The following is a 26391-nucleotide window of genomic DNA, read 5'->3' on the forward strand; positions in this document are numbered from 1 at the left end:
TGAAACACTAAACAATAACATGTAAATCATAAAGAGAGAAATCAGAATTCAAGTGTTCTTAGAATGTTACATTCTTTGCGAAGAGGATAGTGTTATTATAACTAACTTTAGACCTTGTTAAGAATAGATATTAATCATATATCTGATAAGGCATTAATAAGCAGAATATATAAAGAACTCCTACAACTTAACAATGAAAAAGAACCTGATTTAAAAATGGGAAAAGGACTTGAATAGACATTTCTCCAAAGATGATATCCAAGGACGACTACTATCAAAAAACAAAAAGTGTACAGATGTGGAGAACTGGAACCCTTGTACACTGTTGGTGGGAAAATGCTATAGCTACTATGGAAAAACATGATGGTGGTTCCTCAAAAAATTAAAAACTAATTACCATATGATCCAGCAATTCCACTTCTGGATATATATCCAAAAAATGAAAGAATGATCTCAGAGGGATGTTTGCACACCTGTTTTTTTTAATTTTTCTTTTGGCCACACCGTGCAACTTGCGGGATCTTACTTCCCCAACCAGGGATCGAACCCAGGCCCCTTGCAGTGGAAGCGCAGAGTCCTAACCACTGGACTGCCAGGGAAGTCCCCATACCTATGTTCATAGCAGCATTTTTCACAAGAGCCAAAAGGTGGAAGCAACCTAAATGTCCATCAGTGGATGAATGGATACACAAAATGTGGTTTATACATACAATGAAATGTTATTCAATCTTAAAAAGGAAGGAAATTCTGACGCTTCAACATGGATGCACCTTGAGGACGTTGTACTAAGTGAAATAATCCAGTCACAAAAGACAAATACTGTATGATTTCACGTATATGAGGTATCTGGAATAGTCAAATTCATAGAAACAAAGTAGAATGATGATGGCCAGAGGCTGAGGGAAAGAGGAAATAGGGACTTGTTGTTCAATGGGTATAGAGTTTCAGTTCTGCAAGATAAAAAATGTTCCAGAGATTGGTTGGACAACAGTGTGTATATATACTTAACACTACTAAAAAAGTGTACATTTAAAAATGGTTAAGATGATACATTTTATGTTAATGCATTTTTTGCCAAAATAAAAAATAATTTTTAAAAACGTTAAGGCACAAAAGAAGTAAAATACATAGAGATGGTAGGGTAGACTTTCAGTTTCTGGTCCAGCATGTAAGGAGCTTCTAAAGTCATCACTTCTTCCTAACAAGTAAAAAGCTGAACAAACAAAGTCAACAACTCTTCTTAGATCCATCAGAGAACTGAGGTTACAGAGAAAACTGCTTCCCCCAAAGTTAAACAGACAAGTGGATACAGAGAACGCAATTTACCAGAGCAGAAATGCAGGAGTAGAAACCTCCAAGGGAACTAATACCAGGGTAGGAAAACCTAAACTGCAACTGACAAACTTCTCGAGGCTCAGGGTGGACAACTCTGGGAGTCAAAAACAACAGGGGGTGTCTCAGTCTTAGGTGGGGGATGCACCACACTTTGTGAGCTTTACCTCCAGGAGCTGTACCAGGTTCCCACAGTGAAGATGGGGAAAAATCCCCCCATGCTTCCAGCTGGAGGAGGGTAAATTAACCATTTTGAAACCAGGGTCTAACCTATTAGAGTCTTATCCGAGCCTAACTAACCTGGGGGAAGGAAAATACCCAACTCCAGCTACCTCTAACTTTCTACATGGTGGAAGGAATATGCCCAACTCCAGCCATCCTGTACCACCTAGGGGATGGGGTAGGGAGAGGGGTGGCACGTAGGACCTGACACTGAGAAGCACTTGTGAAATTCATAGCCCAGGGGCCCAGGATTATTAAAAAACTGAGACCTAATCATGGGACAACAGGATACTTCCCCTTCCCCAACAGTGTACCACAACATCACTAAAGGCCTACTTACCTAAGTTATTTTTACCCAGGACATCATGTCCAGCTTTCAGCAAAAAATTAAAAGGCATACTAAAAGACAAAAACACAGTTTAAAGAAACAGAGCAAGCATCAGAACCAGACTCAGATATGGAAGACCTGTTAGAATTACCAGACAGAAATTCAAAACGACTATGATTAATATGCTAAAGGCTCTAATGGCAAAATTAGACAACATGCAACAACATATGGGTAATGTAAGAAAAGAAATAGAAATTATAGAAAAGAATCAAAAAGAAACGTTAGAGATCAAAAACACCAACAGAAATGAAAAATGCCTTTGTCTCATTAGTAAACTAGACACAGCTGGTAAAGAATCTCTGAGCTTGAGGATATGTCAGTAGCAACTTCTAAACCTGAAAAGCAAAGAGAAAGAAAGACTGCAAAAAAAATGGAACAGAATATCCAAGAAGTGTGGGATAACTACAAGAAGTGTAACACATGCATAACAGGAATACTAGAAGAAGAAAGGAAGAGAAGAAAAATTTGAAGCAATAATGACAGAATTTCCCCAAATTAATGTCAGCACCAAACCACAGATTCAGGAAGCTCAGAACACCAAGCAGGATAAATGCTAAAAAGAAAAACAAAAACAAAAACACCGAGGCATATCATATTCACACTACAGAAAATCAAAGATAAAGGAAAAATCCTGAAAGAACCCAGAGGAAAAAACACCTTACCTACAGAGGAACAAAGATAAGAATTAACATCTGACTTCTCAGAAATCATGCAAGTGACAAGACAGTAGAGTGAAATATTTTAAATGTTGAGAGAAAAACACCACCAATCTAGACTGCTATACCCTACAAAATTATCCTTCAAAAGTAAAGGAGAGGGACTTCCCTGGTGGTCCAGTGGTAAAGAATCCACCTTCCAGCGCAGGACAACAACAACAACAAAATAAACACTCTTCTCAAGTTCACATGGAACATTCACCAAGACAGACTACATTCTGGGTCATAATATACACCCAAACAAATTTAAAAGAAACTATACAGTGTCTACTCCCAGACCACAATGGAATGGAACTAGAAATCAGTACCAGAAAGATAGCTGGAATGCCAAAATATGTGGAGATTAAACAACACACTTCTAAATAACACATGGGTCAAAGAAGAAATCTCAAGAGAAATGTTTTAAGTATTTTGAAACAAATGAAAACGAAATACAACTTTATCAAAAGTTGTGGGGTGTAGCAAACGCAATGCTTAGAGGCAAATTTATAGCACTGAATGAATATATTAGTAAAGAATGAAGATCTACAATCAATAAACTCCTATTTTAGGGAACTAGAAAAAAGAAGAACAAATTAAAACCAAAGTAAGCTGAAGAAAAGAAATAATAAAAATTAGAGTAGAAATCAATAAAACCGAAAAAAGAAAATCAATAGAGAAAAAAAAATCAATGAAACCAAAAGCTGGTTCTTTGAAAATATCAATAAAATCAATCAGCCTCTTGCCAGGCTAACTAAGAAAAAAAAGAGAGAAAACACAAATTACTAATAACCCAATGCAGGGGGCCCAGGTTTGATCCCTGGTCAGGGACCTACATCCCACATGCATGCCGCAACTAAGGAGCCCACCTGCCACAACTAAGGAGCCCACCTGCCGCAACTAAGACCTGGCACAACCAAATAAAGAAATAAATATTTTTTTTAAAAAAAGAAATGAAATAGGGACATCACTACAGATCCCATGGACCCTAAAAGGATAATAAAGGAATATTATGAATAACTCCATGCACACAAACTTGATAGCTTAGATGAAATCAATTTCTTGAAAGACACAATCTACCAAAACTCACACAAGAAGAAAAAGACAATCTTAACAGACCTGTATCTATTAAATAAATTGAATCAATATTTAATAACCTTGCAAAACAGAAAGCACCAGGCCCATCATTTCACTGATGAAATTATACCAATAAATTATACCAAGTATCTACAACCTCTTCCAAAAATAGAAGCAAAGGGAATACTTCCTAACTTGTCCTTTGATGCCAGCATTACATTAACAACAAAAGCAAAAACATTACAAGAAAAGAAAACTACAGCCCAATATCTCTCATGAACACAGATGCAAAAATCCTTAATGAAATATTAGTAAATGAAATCCAACACTGTATAAAAATAATTATACACCACAACTAAGCGTGATTTGTCCCAGGTATGCAGGGCTGGTTCAGTATTCAAAAATCAATAAATGAAATCCACCACACTGACAGGTTAAAGAAGAAAAATCACATGATCATATTAATAGATGCAAAAAAGCACTTGACAAAATTCAATACCCATTCATAATAAAAACTCTCAGCAAGCTAGGAACAGAGGGGAACTTCCTCAACTTGATAAAGAACATCTACAAAAAACCCTACAGATAACATCATACCTAATTGTGGGAAGTCCAAAGCTTTCTCGCTAAGATCAAGAACAAGGCAAGGATGTCCCCTCCTATCAGAGCTTCTCAAAATTTACTTAAGTCCTAGCTAACACAGTAAGACAAGAAAAGAGAAGAAAAGGTATACTGATTGGGAAAGAAGAAATAAAACTGTCTTTGTTCACAGATGACATGACTGTCTTATGTAGAAAATCTAAATGAATCAAAAAAAAAACTCCTGGAACTAATAAGCAATTATAACTATAGCAAGGTTGCAGGATATAAGGTTAACATACAAAAGTCAATCAATTTCCTGTATATACCAGCAATGAACACGTGGAATTCAAAATTAAAAACACAATACCCTTTGTATTAGCAGCTCCTAAAATGAAATACACAGGTATAAATCTCACAAAATATGTACAAGATCTATATGAAGAAAACCACAAAACTCTGATGAAGAATTTCATGAAATTCATGAAATCCATGTTCGTGGATTCTAACACTCAATATTATCCAAATTCAGTTCTTCCCAATTTGACCTCTAGATTCAATGCAATCTCAATCAAAATCCCAGCAAGTTATTTTGTGGATATAGACAAATGGATTCTAAAATTTACATGGAGAGGCAAAAGACCCAGTACAGCCAATGCTATATTGAAGGAGAACAACAGAGTTGGAGAACTGATGCTACCCAACTTCAAGACTCACTATAAAAGCTACAATATTCAAGACTGTGTGATACTGGTGAGAGAAAAGACAAATAGATTAATGGAACAGAACAGAGAGCCCAGAAATAGACCCACAGAAATATGGTCACCTGATCTTTGACAAAGAAGCAAGGGCAATACAACAGAAAGACAGTCTTTTCAACAAATGGTGCTAGAACAAATTAGACATTCACGTGCAAAACTATCAATATAGACACAGACCTTACACCCTTCACAAACACTAACTTGAAATGGGTCACAGCCCTAAATGTAATACATAAAACTATAAAACACCTGGAAGGTATCATAAGGAGAATACCTAGTGACCCTGGGTTTGGCTATGACTTCTTAGATACAACACCAAAGGTACAATTCATGAAAGGAGTAATTGATAAAATGAACTTCATTAAAATTAAAAACTGCTCTGTAAGACAATGTCAAGAGAATGAGAAGACAAGCCACAGACTGAAGGAAAAAAAACTTGCAAAGGACACATCTGATAACAATAAGAAAATCTGATTTTAAAATGGGCCAAAGACCTTAACAGACACTTCACTAAAGAAGATCTACAGGTGGCAAATAAGCATATGAAAAGATGCTCCAACATCACCTGTCATCAGGGAAATGCAAATTTAAAGTTACCACTACACCAAATGCTAGTAAGGATGTGAACAACAGGAACTCTCCTTGCTAGTGAAGATGCAAAATGGTACAGCCACTTTTAGAGGACAGTTTGGTGGTTCCTTACAAAACTAAACATACTCAGCCATATGATGCAGCAATAGCAGCACAGATAAGATGCAGAATATTATATACAGAATGGATAAACAACAAGGTCCGACTGTATAGCACAGGGAACTATATTCAATATCCTGTAGTAAACCATATATATATGTAACTGAATCACTTTGCTGTACATCAGAAACTAACACAACATTGTAAATCAACTATACTTTAATAAGACAAATTTTTAAAAATAATATTACAAAAACAACAAAAAAAGCACAGATAGTTCATCTATGGTAAGAGGCAGGAAGGCAGAGTATATGGGTACAAGTGTTAGTGGGTAGGTAGGAATTCCGGAAGGTGTGGTGGTAGTAGTCTAATAAAGTTCTCTTCTGACTGTTTTTGCTTTTTCACTGAAGTAGAAAGCAAGATCATCATCTTAAAATGATGACAAGGGCAGGGGGTAGAGTAGTACAGGTTTCAGAAATGGTCATCTAGGTGAATGGAAAACAGAATGATTGCCAGGCAACATTAAGGGCCCACTTGAAATTCATGGTTATGATTTAAAGTGAAACCAATCAGCAAGGTTGTATTTTTATATTCAGTCTTGTTCTGCTGACCACATGAAGGCACAGAGGAGAGAGAGAATTGGACTGAAAATAGGGTTGGAAGTTTGCAAATGTAACAAAGCAAGAAAAGAGTGAGGAAATTATACGTGTGCACAAGGGAGCTTCAGTAAAGAGAAACACGAACATCAAGAACATGTGAAGAACAGTGAAAATGTAATAGGACCAATGAATTGAAGGTACCAATGAGGATTGAAGGATTGTTGGAGTCAGGGTACTAGGAGGAATGAGCTTGAAAGACAGGAGACGGTAATCAGAGAGGGATCTCAGGGAATTGAAATTATCAAGGAGTTGCAGTAATTGATAATGTCAAGAACTAAGGTATGAATAGGCAGAGCACAGAGGATTTTCAGGGCAGTAAAGCTACTCTGTATGATACTATAATGGTGGATACATGTCATTATACATTTGTCCAAACTCACAGGATGTACAACACCAAGAGTGAACCCGAATGCAAACTATGGACTTTGGGTGAACATGATGTGTGTGGAGGTTCATCAACTGTAACAAATGTACGTACATGGGAGATGTTGATAATGGGGGGGAACCTGAGGAGGGAAGTGGACAGAGGGTATATGGGAGATTGCTGTACCTTCCCCTCAATTTTGCTGTGAATCGAAAACTGCTCCAAAAAAGTAGTCTTAACTTTTTGAAAGTTAAAAAACTAAAGCATGATTCTGGGAATGCCAGGTACAGAGAGGGGTGAGATCACTGGAAGAGAGAAATACTGAGAGGCAAAGGTGTTGCAAGGATTCCTGAATTGTACATTGAAAGCCCACAAATTAACAGGACTAGTGCTGCAAATAGTGACATTAAACAAGAAACTACATTCATCGAGAAATGAGAGGCGGTGACCCTGGGGTTCAATATGACAGCAACAATAAGGGCACTGGGTGATGTAGTCTGATATTAGATTTAAACCTAGGAGAAAGGATGGAGGGAACAAGGTCTGAGCCATAAGAGAAAAACAGCCTCCATTTGAGAGAAAAATGGACTCAACAATGATCCCATGAGAAAGCCCAGGGCAAAAGAGAAACAACCTTAAGCAGGATTTGAGGAGATGCTAAATGCCACTGCTCTCCAACCCCAAGATCTCCTCCATCAATTGCACTTAAAGCCTAGAGCCACCAGGTGGAGCCCATGCTCAGCTTTTAAAAAACACCAAGGCCGGGCTTCCCTGGTGGTGCAGTGGTTGAGAATCTGCCTGCCAATGCAGGGGACACAGGTTCGAGCCCTGGTCTGGGAAGATCCCACATGCCACGGAGCAACTAAGCCCGTGCGCCACAACTACTGAGCCTGTGCTCCGCAGCAAGAGAGGCCGCGATAGTGAGAGGCCTGCACACCGCGATGAAGAGTGGCCCCTGCTCGCCACAACTAGAGAAAGCCCTCGCACAGAAACGAAGACCCAACACAGCCATAAATAAATAAATAAATAAACAAATTTATTTAAAAAAAAACAAAAAAACACCAAGGCCTCAGCGGTGTTGGAAATAACAGGGCCTGCCTCCCTCCTTCAGCCTCTCCATCGCCCAGCTCCCTGACTATTCTTCCCTCTCCACCACTCGGCTTCCCTGGGTATTGTCTTTCTCTGTCTTCTCACCTGTGCTTCCTTTCTCCTCCTTTTTCCAGCTTACAGGCTTCCTCATTCCCAAAAATGGAGAAGAAAAAAAACACCTACATTTATATATTTTTTATGAGAAAGAAACCTTTTCCCTTATTCCCATCTACTTTTCCTACATACAAAAAAAAACTTGTTTTTGGCCTTTTGCCTAGTGGTACAGTAAAACAAAAAAAAATTCTTAACTACCAATTTTATACACAGGGTGGAGGGGATGGGGGATTGAACTAAGCAGGAGCCATAAACCACTTTTAAATGAGTAGATAACAAAAGATCTGTACTGGCATAGCAGTTACTGGAGGACAAATGATATATGATGCTTCTATAATACAAAGAGCTTTAAAACAGCTTATCCTCATAAGTATGCTAGACAGTCATTAAATTGTATACTTTAAAGAGAGGAACTTTATGATACATAAATTATATCTTAAGCTGTTTAAAAAAAAACCAAAAAAACAGCTTACCCCAAACTGAAAGATTCTCCTCAGCAAGTCTATTTATACTACGTAAACAAATCTCTTTTTTAGAGAGGAAAATGTTAAACTTAAGTGCAGCCCCATCTATAAATTATATTTCTGAATTAGTAGAGTCCAGGAATTACACTGCTTTTTTATTCATTTGGCTTTTAGTGCCAATTTTATATGTTCTGTTCAAGACTCTGATATGAATCAACCAGGGTAGCACAAGGAATGAAAAAGCAAAACTCACTGAATATACAGCAAATACTTACTGAAACATATAGAGAAGAGAGTTATCACACGCCACTACTCAAAATCCTTTAAAGGGCCTTATTGCTCAGGACAAAGCCCGCACTCCCCACACGGCATGTGAAGTCCTCACGATCCGCCCTGGCTACCTCTTCAGCCTCGTCTTCAAACTCCGCGTAGCTCTTCACTCTCAACATTCCACAAACCTTGCACTCTCTCTCACCTCCAGGCCTTCACTAGCTTGATAATACTTCCTTCTCATTTTTTCAAATCCCACCTTAGGCAATACCTCCTCCTGGAAGCTCCTGGAGCACCTCCTTCCTGAAACCCTAGGCTAGATCAGGGAGCCTCTCTCTTGCGCTTTAGTCTGCTGTATCGGTCCCATTACAGCACTTACCACAATGTATTCAAGTTTTATTTATTCATTTTATCTCTCCAACTTGTTTTTTTTTCACCACTGTATTCTCAGCACCCAGCAGGAAGCCTAGCACATAAATTAATGCTTAAAATTTGATGAATGAATAGGGCTGAATGAGCCCCCTAATTATTAAATGGCTGGTCAGCCCTTTGGCACTAACCATGAACAGAAAATAATAAAAATGATGTCAAGGAGCTACTTACTCATGGATTACAATGGAGAAAACAACTGACAATAACAGATACAGCCAGCACAGACATCAGGTCCTGTGGTAATGCTCTGAAAGGTCTCGTCCCAAGCCCCAAGCCACTTGCACAGTGCTTCTCCCAGTTGGACAATGACCCATCTGGCTTTCAGGTCTATGCCATGGAAATATGACATAAATACCAGAAAACCACACCACTCATAGAGGTTCTAATTATTGGAGCAAGTAAGTGTTGAAGCAGAAAATACTTCTGGATCTTCTTCCACTCCTTAGAATGGGATTTCAGAGCCAAAACACAGCTAAAAGATCATTTAGTCCACTGACTTTCAAACCAGACTGAGCAAACCCCTTCCAGAGTCACCTGGGAAAAGAGAGCAGGGGCGAAGGTCTGAGCAGGCTGAGTCAGGCTCCCTCGCTCACTCAGTCAACCAAAGCAACTGATTTTAGCTTCTTAACATATTGGTCTTGCCCCAAATGACTGTCACGAAAGAGTTCTACCGCTTTTATTTAAAATAAAACTGCCTGTTTGGCCCAATCCCCTTATTTTAAAAATGAAGGAACTGAGACTCAAGATTTCTCCAGCAACTTAGCAAAGCCAAGGACTTTAGTCTCCAGACTACCCAGGACTCTTCCCATTGTGTAAAAGCACTTCCCTGCAAATTCTTGAGCATTTTTACGAAGTGAGTCATTCTGATTATACATTGACCAATAAAAACAGAAAGGTATAAAGGGAACAAATAAAGGACAACCCCAAATTGAGCATGACTATACTACAGACAATATCGTAAGGACTTCCTATACATGCTTTCTCTAGGAATCCCAGATCTATCTACTTGAACAAATTACTTCTCTGAGGTTTTCTCATCCATACAAAGACAATATGTAATCCCCTGGCACGTAAAGCACTTAGCAGAATGCCTTGCACATAAGTCACAACAAACAGTCGCTATTACTATTATTCTACTCAGCCTTCACAATAACCTTATGGGATCGGTACCCTCAAACTTGCCCAAGGTCACACAGCTAGTAAGGACAGCCAGATGGTGAACCCAAGTCTAGTTCCAAAGACCATATTCCTTTAAGAATGCTACCTATTTGGCCAAGTCCATTGATCTTCTCCATGTCTCAGACCCTTCCTCTGAAAAAATAAAAGAATATCAACCCCACCTACCTCACAGCAAAAGTTAAAGTCAGCAAAAGCTCTTTGAAAAGTCCTATGCATACCTAAGGTAAGTTTCACTAGGCAGAATCCTCCTAAAAAGAGAGACTCACTAAAATCAGCCCTTCTACCCAGGGTAAATAAGGAAATGGATCGAAAATGAAGTTGGAGTTTCACTTATCTCTGACCTTTTGGCCCTAAGCACAGCCAGAGAAAGAAATGCTTTGCTACCTCCAGGACCATCCACAAAGGGAAGAGACAGATGCCTCTCTTTCCAGTCTTCCTGCATTCCCCATCAAGTATGTTTATCCAGGTAAAATGCATTTATTTAGTAGACATCTATGGAACATCTATAATGCACCCAGCATTTTGCCAAGTGCTAGAGAGAGATCATTAAGACCCAACCCTTGCCTTCAAGGAAACAGAAAGCTAGAACCAATTATAAAATAAGAATAAAGAGGCCTCCCTGACTTCCCTGGTGGCACAATGGTTACGAATCCGCCTGCCAATGCAGGGGACATGAGTTCGAGCCCTGGTCCGGGAGGATCCCACATGCCGCGGAGGAAATAGGCCCGTGCGCCACAACTACTGAGCCTGCGCTCTAGAGCCCGCAAGCCACAACTACTGAAGCCCGTGCACCTAGAGCCCGTGCTCCACAACAAGAGAAGCCACCACAATGAGAAGCCCGTGCACCGCAACGAAGAGCAGCCCCTGCTCACCGCAACTACAGAAAGCCCACGCGCAGCAACGAAGACCCAATGCAGCCAAAAATAAATAAATAAAAACAAATAAATAAATACATTTATTTTAAAAATAAATAAGTGCACCTGAAAAAAAAAAACCATTAACTATATTAGATGACATTGCTAAAATCACTTACCATTTCTAGTAACTGTTGCAGATTCCTTTCGATTTTCTACATATATGGTATGTCTTCTGCAGATAATGACTATTTAGTCTTTTCCTTTCCAAATTGTGAGACATTTATTTTCCCCAAATACAATGTTGAAGTAAAATGATGAGAGTGGACATACTGCTTTGCTATTGACCTTGGGTGGGGGAAGGATTCAGTATTTCAATGTTACTTATAATGTTTACTAGAGGTTTTCTGGTAAATGTCATTCATCAGATTGAGGACATACCTTTCCATTTCTAATTAGCTGATTTTTTTTTCTTTTTAATCATGTAGGGTGTGGAATTTTATCCAATGGTTTTCTTTTGCATCAACTTAAATGATCATGTTGATTTTCTCCTTTATTCAATTAATATTGTGAATTAAGGTGATTTTTTGAAATGTTAAACCAACCTTGCATTCACAGGATAAACCAAACTTGATTATGTGTTATTTTGTTTTTATATGTCGCTGGATTTATTTCCTAATATTTTTATTATATATGTTTTGTAACAGCTTTATTGAGGTATAAGTGAGAAATAAAAATTATATATATATATTAAAAAAAAAGAGGCCTCCCTGACCATGTCACAAAACAGCACCCACTCTTCTGCTCCCTGCCCTCTTACCCTGCTTCTTTTCACTTAGTACATTTCACCACCTGATGTATGTGCACTAGAAGCTCAGAAGAAGTGATTAATTGTGCCCAAGAGTGGGGTCTGGGAAGGAAATTGTTTATATTAAGCCTCAGAAATCATGGGAAAGTGAAGAAAGGGACGAGTAGTCCATTCTTTAATGCCAACTTCCTCCCCCTGCCCAACACACACACCAGTGTCTAACTCAGTTCCAACTCATACTAGAAAGATACACCACTGACTGTCTCTCATTCAGACCTCCTTTCTGCCAAAGGTCTTGAACTCAGTTCCAAGTGGCCCTATCCAGCATTTTGGAGGCTGGCTCTTTTTCCTGTCCTAGTGGGCCAGGAAGGTCTGAAATAGTACAGAATCAAACTTGCCCTGCCCTTTCCCCCAACACAGCTGCCATGATTCACCTTCCTGTTCCCAACAGTCATTTAAAGTAGGGGATTAGCAAACTTTTTCTGTAAAGTTTGATAGTATCCATATAAGTATACAACTTAGTTTGACAGCAAATATTTTAGGCTTTGTAAGGCCTAAGGTCTCTGTCCCAACTACTCAACTCTGCCATTGTAATGTGAAGCAGCCATACACAATACATAAGCAAATGACATGGCTGTGTTTCAACTAAACTTTATTTACAAAAATAGGCAATGGGCCTGTGGACCACAGTTTGCCAGTCCCTGACCTAAAGGAAAATGGGGAAACTATTTTAAAGCAGCTTCCTCCTGACAATTTCTAGTTACCTGTCTTAAAACCTTCAGCTGTCCACATCTCACCAGCACTTCTTGAGTGTTTCTATTTAATTTCTGGACTTAAAATGATTTTTCCCAGAATCACAAATTCATGTATTTTAGATATGCAAACCTCAGGGTTAGGAGCCCAACTAGTATGTAGAGATTCTCCAGGTTGGAAAGGATTTAGAGATCATCTGATCCAACCTCCCACTCAATGAAGAAATTATCTAGCAAGTAGTCATTCAGCTCCTATTCAATGACGGGAAGGGTACTCATTTCCTCCCAAGGCAGCTCATTTCATCTTCGGACAGCTCTAAGGTAAGATATTCTACTTGTTTCTTCTTAGCACATTTTACCACTTAATTGCTTGAGAATTTATTTACCGTGTGACTCTTTTTACTAGATTGTAAGATCTATGAGATCAGAAACATGTTTTTTTGTATTTGCAGCTGTTTTTTGCTGCTGTCTCTCCAGCACTTTGAACAGTGGTACATAAAGGGTATAAAGTAATTGTTTACAGGGAGGAAGGAAGGGAGGGCAGGCAAACAAAACAATGCTGCATTTGGGGAACTTTAAGTAACTCAGCAGTACTGACATGACAGGCACAAGGGGAGGAGCAGAGCAGGTAACTGATATGGTTGAGTGCAACACAGAAGCCCTTGAAATCTCACAGCAAGTGCAGAGGCTGAGGTGGTAATGTTTGAGGACCAAGTTTAGAATTCCCCCTTTCTCCCTTTTCCTCTTCCTTCCAAGCCTCCCCTGCACCATTCTGATGGTGATCATCTGTCACTGCAATTTTCTGAAGCCTTTTCAAACAGGCCCTCCCCCAACAAAAAGTGCACAGCCCTAAAACCTCTAGATAGAGTATCCCCCCTTACCCACGGGGGATATGTTTCAAGACCCCTGGTAGATGCCTGAAAGCACACACAGTACAGAACCCTATATGTATTATGTTTTTTCCTATACAGTTAACCCTTGAACAATGTGAGGGTTAGGGGCAACGACCTTCCGAGCACTCAAAATCCATGTATAACTTACACTTGGCCCTTCATATAGGCAGTTCCTCCATACACGCAGTTCCTCTGTATCCTGAGTTCTGCATCCGTAGATTCAACCAACTGCAGATCATGTTGTACTGTAGTACTTACTATTGAAAAACATCCGCATATAAATGGACCCGCACAGTTCAAACCCGCGTTGTTCAAGGGTCAACTGGACAAAAGGACGGAGCAAGATTTCATCACGCTACTCAGAATAGCATGCAATTCAAAACTTATAAATTGTTTATTTCTGAAATTTTTTGTTTAATATTTTTGGTTGATTGGTCCATCTTAAGCTTACATTATTTACCTTTTTTTTTTTTCATTTCAACTTGAAAGTTAGTTTCAATCAATAGTTTCAATTGTCTACATATTTTCTACAACTTCCAGTTTATAAGCATTCACTCACTATTTATTAATCTAACAGGCATGTCTCTTCTGTATCTTCATCCAAATTGATTTTCAAATTGTTAAACAAAATATAACCAAGAACAGCCCTCCAGAATGCTACTAAAAACAACCCCTCTAGATAAACATCAATCCATTAATCAGTACTTGTATATCACTTGCATGCAAGCCAGCCCCAAATTTTCTTTGTCTTGGGATCACATGAGAAAATGTTAAACACCTAATTTTAACACTTAAGACATATTACCTTTGTAGCATATTCCTGATCCCCCAGCCTAGGAACCTTTTCAAAAATGAATTGCCCTAATATACACCAAAGTGCTATATATATAGTAATTACCCCTGGATGGTATGATTTTTTTTCTTTATTTTCTAATATTTCAAAAACAAACTTGTACTGATTTTACAGTTTAAGTAAAATCACGGCAAAACTTAAAGAAAAAAAAATTATCAGTTAGCTTGAGTTACTCTTAGTGACTTCTACGGTCATCCCTGTGTTCTTATCCTTTGCTCAATCAGGTTTAGAATTTTACCAGAGATCACTGTCAAGTTTCCAATGATACCCTCAGGCCTATGTGACCTAGAGGTTAACTCCAGATAAATCAAACATCTCTACAGAGAGAATTAGAATTTGACTCTGCCTTCAAAAAAAATATGTCCAGAAACCATTCCTTTCTGGCTACACAGCACTGCCACCCTAGTCTGAGCCACCATCATCCCTGCCCTAACTACTGACAGAAGGCAAAAGCTTCCTACCTGGTCTCCCTGCTTCCACCGATGCCCACTTTTCCCCACCTTCCACAGTCTATTCCCCAAGAGCAAACAGAGTAAGCCTTTTAAAACATAAGTCAAATCATGTCTCTCCTCTGCTGTCCCCTCCCCAGTGGCTCCCATCTCGCTCAGAATAAAATGCACTCCAGGGACTTCCCTGGTGGTCCAGTGGTTAAGAATCCGTCTTGCAATGCAGGGGATGCTGGTTCGATCCCTGGTCAGGGAATTAAGATCCCACATGTCGCGGGGCAACTAAGTCCACACACCACAACTACAGAGCCCATGAGCTCTGGAGCCAGCGTGTCACAACTAGAGAGAAGCCCATGCGCCACAACTGAAGAGAAGCCCGCGCACTGCAACAAAAGATCCTGTGTGCTGGAACTGAGACCCAGGGAAGGAAGGGAAAGAGGGGAAGGAAGGAAGGAAGGAAGGAAGGAAGGAAGGAAGGAAGGAAGGAAGGGAGGAAGGGAGGAAGGGAGGAAGGAAATAAATAAATAAATAAATATTTTTTAAAATAAATAAAATCCACTCCAAAGGTCTTACCCCCGCTCTCAGGCCCTAGGTGATCTGAGTCCCATTACTTCTCCGCTCTCATCCCCTACTGCTCTTTCCCGACTACTCCACTCCAGCACACTGGCGGCCCTGTCGGTCCTTGGACAGAACAAGTCACACTCATACCTCAGGGCTTTTACATTTGCTGTTCCCTCTGCCTGGGATGCTTTTCTCCCAGGTATCTCCCTGGGTGTGTTCCTCACTTCTTTCAGATCTTGGCTTAAAATATCACCTCATCAGAGGCCTTCCCTGATGACCTTATATAAAGTAACAATCTCTCAGCTCCCCATCACTCCCTGTTTACCACCTTACCTTGCTTTTGTTCTTCTGAGCAACTATCACCTATGGGTGCTGTTTATTTATCTACTTATTTATTTATATCTAGCTATTCATTTTTTAAAATATTTCTACCCATTAGAATATAATCCTTGAGAACAAGGATTTTTTTCCTGTTTTGTTTAAGGCTGGACACTTAGCTCCAAGAACCGTGCTAGACACGTGGTAAATGGTACCATCAGAACATAAGTCCCAGTATACAGCAAAACACTCTATGTATAAGATGTATGTGTAATAAATTTTGTTGATGAAAATGATTACTGCCCCCTCCCAAATTCACCAAGTATATTGAAAAAACATTGGTGCTCCAATAAAGAGAGACTAAAGTACCCTCAGAAAGATCAATGAACAAATGAATACAGGCTGCCACTCCACCCAACCAAAAATGAATTTCATTACTTACCCAGTTCCCTGGGGTAGGAAAAATGCTCCAGGGAAAGGAACAGAACCAGAATCCTGAACCAATTAACAGGGCAAGAATTTGCCTCGAAGTTTCCCACTCCCTCAAGAAGAGTCTGTCCCAAACTATGCCTGTTTCCAGGAGGGGTTCCCATGAGAGTGAGAGGTCTTGCTAAGATTCCTTTCCTATGTCCAATCACTCCTACGCCTAGAACCCATTTCCCAGACTCATTCTCTGGTTGCCCCATTGCTCTTCCTTCCCAGGGAACCTTGTTCTAATTATTATACAGCTACCGCTGATGACCAAGACCACTAGGTCCTCTGGCCACTCACTGCTCCAGTTTCTTCTGTTTCATTAGTACTCTCCACTGCCTCAGTCAACAACACCTATAAGATACTGGCATACACAATCCGGAAAGGGCTAGGAAAAGGAACTAGTTGTCAGTCACTGCCTCAACCAAAAAGTAACTTTCACAAAAGAGAAACATTATAGTGCAATGAAAATAACCCAGGTTTGAAATCTAGTCCTACCATCTACTACTTGTATGAACTTGGAGAAGTCATTTAACCTCTCTAAGCTCAATTCCTTGTGGTGAAAATAACAGCACTTACCTCATAGGGCTGGTGTAAATACTAAAGGAGATAATGTCTGTCGAACAGGACTATGCCTAGCATATAGTAAGTATTCAGTAAATGGTAGCTAGGCCTATTTCTGAAGGTTGGCTGGGCGGATTGAATGAGAAAACATGTGAGGTATTTAGCACAGTATTTGGTTCAGAATAGGTCATCAACAAATACTGACTTTCCTCCCTCTCTTGTAATGGTGGTAAAATTGTAGAGACTTCAGAAACCACCCAATCCTGTCAGTGTGGCTCTACAACACTGTACAACATACTTACCATTTAGGTAATTTAAGCTTTCTGTCAATGCTTCTGGCTGCTCCCCTGATGCTTGTTGTCTTGGCAACAGTCACTCACTATCTTTTAAAGGCAGTTGCCTCTTGACCTGGAGAGAATATAAACAGAAGGGAAAAGATAGGTAAAACATGAATTGCACCAAGACTGGGCTGACCCAAAGGCCTATCCCAAAGAACCTTCACATACACTGCAGTGTCAGAAAGAGATAAGGGAGAATCTGGGTGCAGATCCTGAGTCTGAAGGAAGCTGGCTAACTCTCTCCTCAGGGGAGAGAGGGAGTTTGGCTCTAGGACACTTCCCCTTTCCTACTGGATGATATGGTCCCAGGACAGACTACACTGTCGTTCCTAAAATCAACAGACCTATACATTCCCCAACAGTCTAAAAATTCATATGACAGCTTACATTCAGGAAGGATCTCAGAAATCAACTAGTTAAATGCCCTCATTTTAAGGAAGGAAACTAAAGCTTGGAAAGGGTGAGTCACACAATTGCTTAGGGCTAAAGCTGGGGTTCTACTAAAAATAAGATGTTCTGGAATATGCGTAAGGAAAAATAATAATAAAACCAAACATCTGTGAAGTATCCACCACACCCTGGGCAATATGTTTTATGTTTTACACCAGACAATAACACAATAACGTTACCCCCTTATAGATGAAGAATCTAAATTTTAACAAGTCAAGTGACTTGTCCAAGATCTCACAGCTTGTGAGTAAGTGACAGTCAGGGTTTAAACCCAAGTCTGTCCAACTACAAAAAGCCAAGTCATCATGCTGACTCTCACTTGGGTGCCTTCTAGACTTGGTCCTCAAAACAGCCCTGAACCACTCAATATCAATTAGAACAAAAACAGAGCCTGTCTGCAAACTTTACCCCTGGTTTTGTAATAAGCCTTCTCCAGGAGGGCTGAAAAGCCTCCTAACCCATTGAATCTTACCCCTAATATTAGAGAAGAGTAAATGAAGCTGGAAGATCTGGGTCAAACTTCTGTCCATCCCAGTCCTGAGGAAGAACAGAAAAATGGCTTCTAAGCTAGTGGCAAAACTAAAGCTTTTGTACATCGGCTTACACTCACACTATCCCCCTCCTTTCATCACAACTGCCCATCCCTCCCTTACATATCCCACAGACCACTCTGTGACCTCCTTCCAAGGCTGTTGGTCCCTTTAATCCAATTTCCGCACCAACCCCGTAACATACATACAGATACAGAATCTACCCCTACCTCCAGCCTCCTAGGGAGCTAGAAGGCTAGAATTAAGATGAAGTAGTAATAAAATGATAGCTTTTTAAAACTGGCTTTAAAAAAGACAAGGGCTTGAAGTATGAAGCCAGTTAAGACCTAAGAGAGAAGAATTATTGATAAGCAATGAAAACAGCTAGAAGAGAAGTAGAAAAAAGGATCTGTACCAGGGGCAGCATCCGAGGGATGGCTTGGGTGGGCGTGGCAGAAGCTTTAGCTCTCTCTCCCCCCTACCACACACTTCAGAAAAAGAATCAGTCTAGGCAGATTAAGTGTGGTTGCTATTCAAACAGCATCAGGACTGGCCCACAGACCTTCTGTCCTGCCCCTCCACCCACCTTACACACACACACACACACACACACACACACACACACACACCTTCCTTTGCACAGCCTAGAACCTTTCCTACGTAAAAATTCTAAACTCCTAACAGTGACAGCAGCATCTCTACTGAAAGCTGCTGCCCCATCCACCAACTGCCAAATCTGCTGGCATAGTAATAAAGCCCAGAAGCCTATTCTCTTCAAAACAGGATAGAATACATTGCCAAAAACCAAACAAACAGGAACTCCAGATGATCCTGATTTGTTTTCAACTATCATACAGCCTTTCCTTATTTCTAAGGGCAAATGATTTCTTTCCTTCGCTTCTGTCATTTACTTCTTGCATCCTCAGTGTACTGGTCCTCTGTCCCCAGAAACAAAGGATGACTGTAAACATCCTCAAACTCTGTAGTGCTGCCCCTTCAGAGCCTTTCACCCCAGTGGATCCAGCCACATCACTTCCCCAGGCATCTCCTCTGGTGCTTCTGGCTATTACTGTTGGCGGTGATAGTGAGGGTTCTGTGTGCATGTGCTCTCTGTCTAGAAGAAGAGATAATAGGACCCTTACAGATCATGGAAGAGCCCAACTGCCTCATCTTCCAGAGGAGAAAATGAGTCCCAGCAAGGAGAAGAGACTGGCCCAAGGCTGCAAAGCTGGTTGAAGTGAACCCAGTTGAGTCCACCTGAGATAGTTCACAAGCCACATTAAGGAAATGCATCAGTCCATCCTCATTTGATTGAAGATTAAAGCTCTCTTACTCTCTGGGCTCGGACCTAGGTTGCGGCGACATGGCTAAACGCACCAAGAAGTTCAGAATCGTGGGTAAATATGGGACCCATTATGGTGCCTCCCTCAGGAAAATGGTGAAGACAATTGAAATCAGCCAGCACGCCAAGTACACTTGCTCCTTCTGCGGCAAAGCCAAGATGAAGAGACGAGCTGTAGGCATTTGGCACTGTGGCTCCTGCATGAAAACAGTAGCTGGTGGTGCCTGGACCTACAACACCATTTCTGCCGCCACAGTAAAGTCTGCCATCAGAAGAGTGAAGGAATTGAAGGACCAGCAGAAGCACCACCATTTGAAACACTGCTAACCTAAATGGGTTAATTTATGTAACCCAAAAAAAAAAAAAAAAAAACTCTCTTAAATCTATGTCACTTTTGTTCCCAAAACACTTTGATAACAGATAAAAATGCTAGTGGGGAGTTCTGCTTCCAGTACACTCCTCCCACAGATAAACAACTAAACACTCTGAATAAAATATAAAAAACAACTATCTGAAGTGAACAATGGCTGGCAGATTTTAGAAAAGTTAAAAACTGGAAGAACGGACTGGCAGGGAAACAATTCCCCATTTTTGGAGCTTTGACCTGAGGGTTGTCCAGCTGAAGTTCCAATTAAAAATTAAACCCTAGGCTTTCTGTCCAGAAGACAGAGAGACCAGAGAAGCCACAGACAATAAGAAGAAAGAAGAGAGCCTGAGATGGAGAGCCTAGGTTCTGTGTGACACTCTGCCCAATCTCCAGCTGACCCCTGAACCATGTCCACACGGGGCAGAGTCCAAGGACCTCAGCTAAGGACAAAAGAACTGGACTGAGATTTGAACTGCCACCCACCACAGGTGAGACAGAACGTGCAATTTTGAGTCTAACCAACTTAACGACCTGCTAAAACAAAAACATCAACAGAAACCAGAGTCTCCACAACATAACATTCACATGCATCCATGTCCAGGACACAATCCCAAATTACACAAAGAACTAAAAGAACTAAACCCATTTGCAAGAGAAAAGACAATCAGGAGAGGGCAACTCTAAGATGACCCAGATGTTGGAATTATCAGACAAGGATGTTAAAGCAGCTATTATAACATCTATTAAAAGCAGAGAAATTGAAAAAAATTTAAGTGTAAATTTTAGAACAGAAATGCAGCATCTGAAATTTAAAAATTCTCTGAATGGGCAGGCTTAAGAACGGAATGGAGATGACAGAGAAAAGAGTCAATGAAACTTGCAGATCAAACTGAAATAACTGGGTCATCCGCAGTCTCTAGAAAAACCACCCTCAGGCCTTTCACCTAAGTGAACGCAATGATTACTTTCTGTTTTCAGAAAAATAGGTATCAGAGAGAACCAGAATGACTAGGGATCACAGAGAAACCATTACCTGCAATTCTTTTGGACCAGGCCACCCCTCATCTACTAATTAACTCTTTCAAACATAAGCAAAGAAGAAAGTATAAAGGTAGAAAATGAGAGGACAGGATAAAAATGTACACCTGAGATAACCATAATATCCAAAGTGCTAAGAGTCAAATCTAGTGCCCCACTGTGTGTACTGAGAAGCAAGGAGATCGTCATGTTTTCCCCTATAATTGCTGAGGTAGCATTCTCAGGATTGTTGGCGAAAAAAGCCAGGAGGGATTTTAACATTTTTTTCTGCCCTATGTGGTCTCTTCAACAAAATTCCAACCTGGTAAACAGGCTGCTAGCAGGATGGGGTGGGACCAGTCGGTGGTTTGCAGCTGAAGAGTACCAGCAGCTTGGTAAGAGTCAACCTAGTGCCACCTGGATTGGCGAAAGCAGCTAACCTGGCACCACCACTGACCAGCGTTCCACACTCAGGTTACCATATTGGAGTTCAGCTGCAAAAGACACGTCCATTTCTGTAAACCCTGCCTTTTTCTCACGCCCTTCCTCCCCACCCACACACCTGCCCACAGGGAAGATAATCCAGTGCAAGTGCTCTTTTCTCAAGTCCTGTCATTAATCCTTAAATTGTGTTAATAATAGAGGTTTCAACACTTATCTATGATGGAGGGCTACTAAAATAATGTCTTTCTTTTTTTAATTCTCCCAGGATAACTTTTTACCCCTGTACCTCTTAAGATGAGAAGAAGATACTCTTATCCCCCATATGACAGATGAGCAAACAGACTGAGAGACTTGTGACCCTTTTAGGAAAGCTAGAAACAGAGGCAGGACTGGCATCCAGTAATCCCATCTCTGAACTTCAGGGTTTCTTCACCTCACTAAAGAAGCCTTACCCAACATAGACCCAAAAATATAAACAAAATTGCAATTGGAAAGAAAGGACTTAAGAACTTAGTATTAATAAACAATTGATAAGACTCGTTTGTGATCAGCATATCTATGTAAATGCAGGCTCTCAAGGAGGCCACCTGGCTCTGCTGTTTCCTTTCCTAACTAGTAGTTTATAATTGAGACCAGGCTTCCTTGCAATTAGCCCATGTTTGTGGGGTTTAGCAACAGAACCACATGCCTGAAATTGTTGGTTATTCACCTGCTTTAACAAAGTTGACTGAATCAGAAGAACATGCTGGCTGCCTTTAACCTCTAGAAGTCTATAATTAGGGTATCAAGGGGCCACAAGGATTACAGCAAGTAATGGCAAATGTAGTTAAACAGCAAGTCACAGAAATCACCCTAAGGAGAAAGGAACCAAAGGGCTTTTATTACCTAATTTAATCTTCATGGTAACCTATCAGGAAAATACCATCATGTTTAGTTTATAAATGAGGAAAATTTAAAGGTTCGAAGTCACATATCTGATAAGTGATTACTGATAAGTGGATTCTCACCTACGTATTTCTGCCCTGAATTTTGCTTTCTCCTCTCCATTATACCTCCTCTCTAAGGAATCGTCTCTCAGATCTCACCCTCAAAAAAGTCAGTCCTGATCCACAGTCCAAACATCACAAACCTACATGAGGTCGATGGGTAGTTTGTTCACTTTTTCTTTCATTCATTCATTCGTTCTAATATTGACTGACAGTGCATCAAGCTCTGGAACAAGCACTGGGGATAAAACAGTGAGTAGAAACAGACTGTCTTCGAGGCATTTTGTATAGTACAACAGAAAAGCACTGACTGAAGAATCATATTAAATATAAAATCTGTGAAGTACAATTAATAGAAAGTGACCCACTGGGGAAGGTCTAGGAAGGCTCCAATTCGCGGTAAGAATGTTCCAAGTAGAAGAGGGAGTACAGTGAGCTTGAAGAACTACAGTAAATCTGTGTAACCAAAGAAGGGAGAACCAATAGACACAAGAGATGAGACTGGAGAGGGCCATACCATGCAGGCCTTTGGAGCCCAAATTATTAAACTACCCAAATAATTTAAGTCATTTAAGTGTTAAAAAGATGTAACGTGTGTACATTTCAAAAAGATTACTTTGGCTTTAGTGTGGACAAGAGATGGAAGGAGGTAAGGATGATGCCAAGAGATCAGTAAGGAGGCTAGTTCTGTGGTCCAGGAGAGATAATAGCTAACAATACTGGGTGCATACAGGGCACTTACTATGCACCAGGCACTGTTCTAGGTAATTTATATGAATTAATTTAATCCTTGTAACAACTCTGTGAAACAGATACTATTATCAGTACTGAACAGATACTACTATAAGGTTAAGTAATTTAACGGAATTCCATGCCCCCACTTGGTGTCCTCACTTCCCTCATAATCAGTCCCTTGCAAACAACTTTAATTCATTTCTTCACATGCAACTAGTAAAACTTCAATCCTTGTTAAACCAAACTAACAACCTCTCCAGGTCTACACCAAAGCAGCAAAGTTATAAACTACGTTGTATCTCTAGAGAAAATATAACTACGTTGACTGGTATCATTTTAATTTACCACCACAAATTTCAAACGGGCCCCCTCAATGCTGCCAGTAATCCCGCTACATTTCCCTTAGTAGGTTCACTTTTCTATTCCCCCAAAATGACTCTTTCACATCTTTCTCCCTTTCAGTAAGCCTCCAGCTCCCATCAGCTAATGACTTTGCCACCAAGAAGCAACATCAAACCGTCATCTTCCACTCCAAATCTAACAACACACGAGCACTCTGCTTTCCCTACTGTTACAATGAAGACTCTTTGCTGGTATATGAAGTACAACCTTTCATATCTACTATGGATCCAATTCCCTCTTATCTTCATATGCAGTTATCCCCACTCTCTCTTACATCATCATTTTTCTCTTTACAGACTCATACCCATCAGCATACAAACATGCTTGAGAATGGCACTACTCTTAAGAGTGGTCCACAAACTGGCACTGGCTCACAAGCTGTTACCATTATAGGTACAGAAATTGAGAGTAAGCATATAGACATCTGTGTAGCAAGGTGACATTGCTGCAACATCCAAGCATATGATCAGTAGGCTTCTCAAATGGTAGACCAGTAAGTTGGTGAACCCAAATAGTGAGTCATGTGTGAAGTAAGCTATGTACAAATCGTACACAGTACTAGCACATGTAGATCCCGAACAGATTAGATCCAGAGGCCACATTTGAGAAGCAAGATTCTAGAATTACCCATCTTAAAAAACAAGACAGGGGCTTCCCTGGTGGCACAGTGGCTGAGAATCTGCCTGCCAATGCAGAGGACACGGGTTCGAGCCCTGGTCTGGGAAGATCCCACATGCCGCGGAGCAACTAGGCCCGTGAGCCACAATTACTGAGCCTGCGCATTTGGAGCCTGTGCTCCGCAACAAGAGAGGCCGCGATAGTGAGAGGCCCGCGCACCGCGATGAATAGTGGCCCCCGCTTGCCGCAACTAGAGAAAGCCCTCGCACAGAAACGAAGACCCAACACAGCCATAAATAAATAAATAATTAATTTAAAAAAAAAAAGACAAAAAAAAAAAAAAAAAACTGAAATAAACTCTCTTTTGAGCTCACTTCCTCCAGCTGCTGCAGCCCCAATGTCTCTGCTTCTCTTCAAAGCAATACCTCTGGAAGAGTTGTCTACACTCTTCATTTCCTCCCCTTTCATACTCTCAGTTCACTCCAACCAGGCTTCTATCCTCAACATTTCACTAGAACTGTTCATCAGGGTCAAAGCCCTCAATATCGCCAAATTCTAAGGTCACCTCTTTGACCTCTAAATAGCATTAACACAAATAAACATTCTTTCTCCGTCAAAACACCTTCTTCCTTGCTTCCAGGATAACATACTTTCCTGATCTTCTTCCTACTCCATTGGCTCACCCTTATTCATGTTTGCTGGCTCCTTCTCCTCTTCTCGACAAGGGACAGTCCTGGACCTCTTTTCTTTATCTGTACCCTTCCTTTCTTTGGGTAATCTCATCCAGTCCCATGACTTAATATCAATGACTTCCAAAGCTTTTACCTCCAGAACTGACCCCCCTGAACTCCAAAAGCATATCCAACAAGCTACCTAACATCTCTACTTAGACGTCTAATCAACATCACAAATCCATGTATTCTCATATGCTTGATGGCCTTCACCTTTTACTCTTCTCTCCCCAAACCCATTCTCTTCAAATCTTCCCCCATCTCAGTCCACAGCCACAACATTCACCCAACTGTCCAGGCCGAACACCTGGAATCATCCTGGATTCTTCTTTCCCTCACATCTCACATGCAAATCCATCAGCAAGTCCTATCAACTCTACTTCCAAATTTTCTCGAATCTGTCCCTCTGCCCTCTACACTGCTATTAAGCACCCTAGTCCAAGCTCCTGGGCTCTCACCCTACCAATTACAATAGCCTCTCCTTAAGCCTCCCTACTACCAACTGTCCCCATTCTCCAAATAATGGCGAATTAATTTCTAAAAATTTAATCAGAACAAGACTCTATCCTGCTTAAAAACAACAAAATCTCTAATGGCTTTCCCTTTCACTTAGAATAACCCAAAGTCCTCACCATAGCCTACAAGGCCCTACATGATCTGACCCCTATCTACTTCTCCGGCCTCATTTCCTACCAGGTCCCCTCCTCACTTCCTGTTCCTTGCACACACACTGTTCATTCTTGCCTTAGGGCCTTTGCACTGTTCCCTTTTCCCTTCGTACAGCTGGCTCCTTTTGTTCATTGAAGAGTCAGCTTAAATTTTACCACCTCTATAAAGACTTGACCAGCTGATATAAAGTAGCTCTCACCCTCTAACATATCACCCTGGCTTATGCTCACCTTAGCACTCAACCTTATCTGACAGTTTGTCTATTTGTTTATTGCTTGTCTCTTCCTCCACACTCCCTGTCTAGCTCATCACTATATCCCCAGGGCCTAGAACAGTGCCTGACTGACAATAAATAGATGAGTCTACAGCACAGGGGAGTGATCTAGGCTGGAGACATGCATTTATGAGTCATGTGCACAGAGGTGTGGCTACTAAAGCCAATGGGGTGGATGAGATCACCCAGGGTGAGTGTCCACTATGAGGAGAGGGGAGAGCCAGGGAGAGAAGAACACTTAATAGCTGAAGAATAGAGGGGAGCCTGCACAAACAACAGAGAACTATGAGGAAGAACAAGAGAGTGTTATGTCACTGGAGCCAAGAGAAGAGAGTGCTTCCAGAAAAAAAGGGCGGCCAACAGTGTCAACTTCACTGAGAAAATTAAAGACGAAAAATATCTGCTGAATTCAGCTTCATGGAGGACATTAGTTACCTTAGCAAGAGGTGTTGCAGTGAAATGATAAGGGCAGAAGCCAGACTAGAGCAGGCTGAGTGAGCAGAGTGAGGCAGTGAGTATAAACAGCTTTTTAGAAAAGTTTGGCTATTTGAAAGTGAAGGTGATGGATTAAGGAGAATGCAGGGCTGAGGAAGCAGAGTTGTTCTGTTTCTGTTTAATGGGGGCACTCATCCGAGTACTGCTGCACTCAAAGC

At 40.7% G+C, this 26391-nt stretch overlaps 2 protein-coding genes across 4 annotated transcripts in view; one reads left to right on the forward strand and one right to left on the reverse strand.

Moving 5' to 3' along the window:
* LUZP1 (leucine zipper protein 1) overlaps positions 1-26391 on the reverse strand; it is a 79578-nt gene that overhangs the window by 9904 nt on the left and 43283 nt on the right. The window contains exons 2-3 of one of the 3 annotated variants that reach the window (XM_059915792.1): positions 17138-17243; positions 13771-13944 (exon numbers count right to left, since the gene is read on the reverse strand). The gene's annotated coding sequence lies outside the window, so the exon portion shown is untranslated. Of the gene's footprint in view, positions 1-13770; positions 13945-17137; positions 17244-18095; positions 18161-26391 lie in introns of all 3 variants that reach the window. The other 2 variants (XM_059915783.1, XM_059915777.1) reach the window with 2 other exon arrangements.
* On the forward strand, positions 19517-19822 carry LOC132359596 (large ribosomal subunit protein eL43-like). The gene has a single exon (XM_059914327.1). The coding sequence runs from the start codon at positions 19517-19519 to the stop codon at positions 19820-19822; it is 306 nt and encodes a 101-aa protein (XP_059770310.1).

This window comes from Balaenoptera ricei, chromosome 1 (assembly GCF_028023285.1).
Source record: "Balaenoptera ricei isolate mBalRic1 chromosome 1, mBalRic1.hap2, whole genome shotgun sequence".
In the NCBI taxonomy this organism is placed as follows: domain Eukaryota; kingdom Metazoa; phylum Chordata; class Mammalia; order Artiodactyla; family Balaenopteridae; genus Balaenoptera; species Balaenoptera ricei.

What these genes read in the sequence shown, in the direction of transcription:
- LOC132359596 (XM_059914327.1), top strand. Translation starts at nt 19,517, where the DNA reads ATGGCTAAACGCACCAAGAAGTTCAGAATCGTGGGTAAATATGGGACC.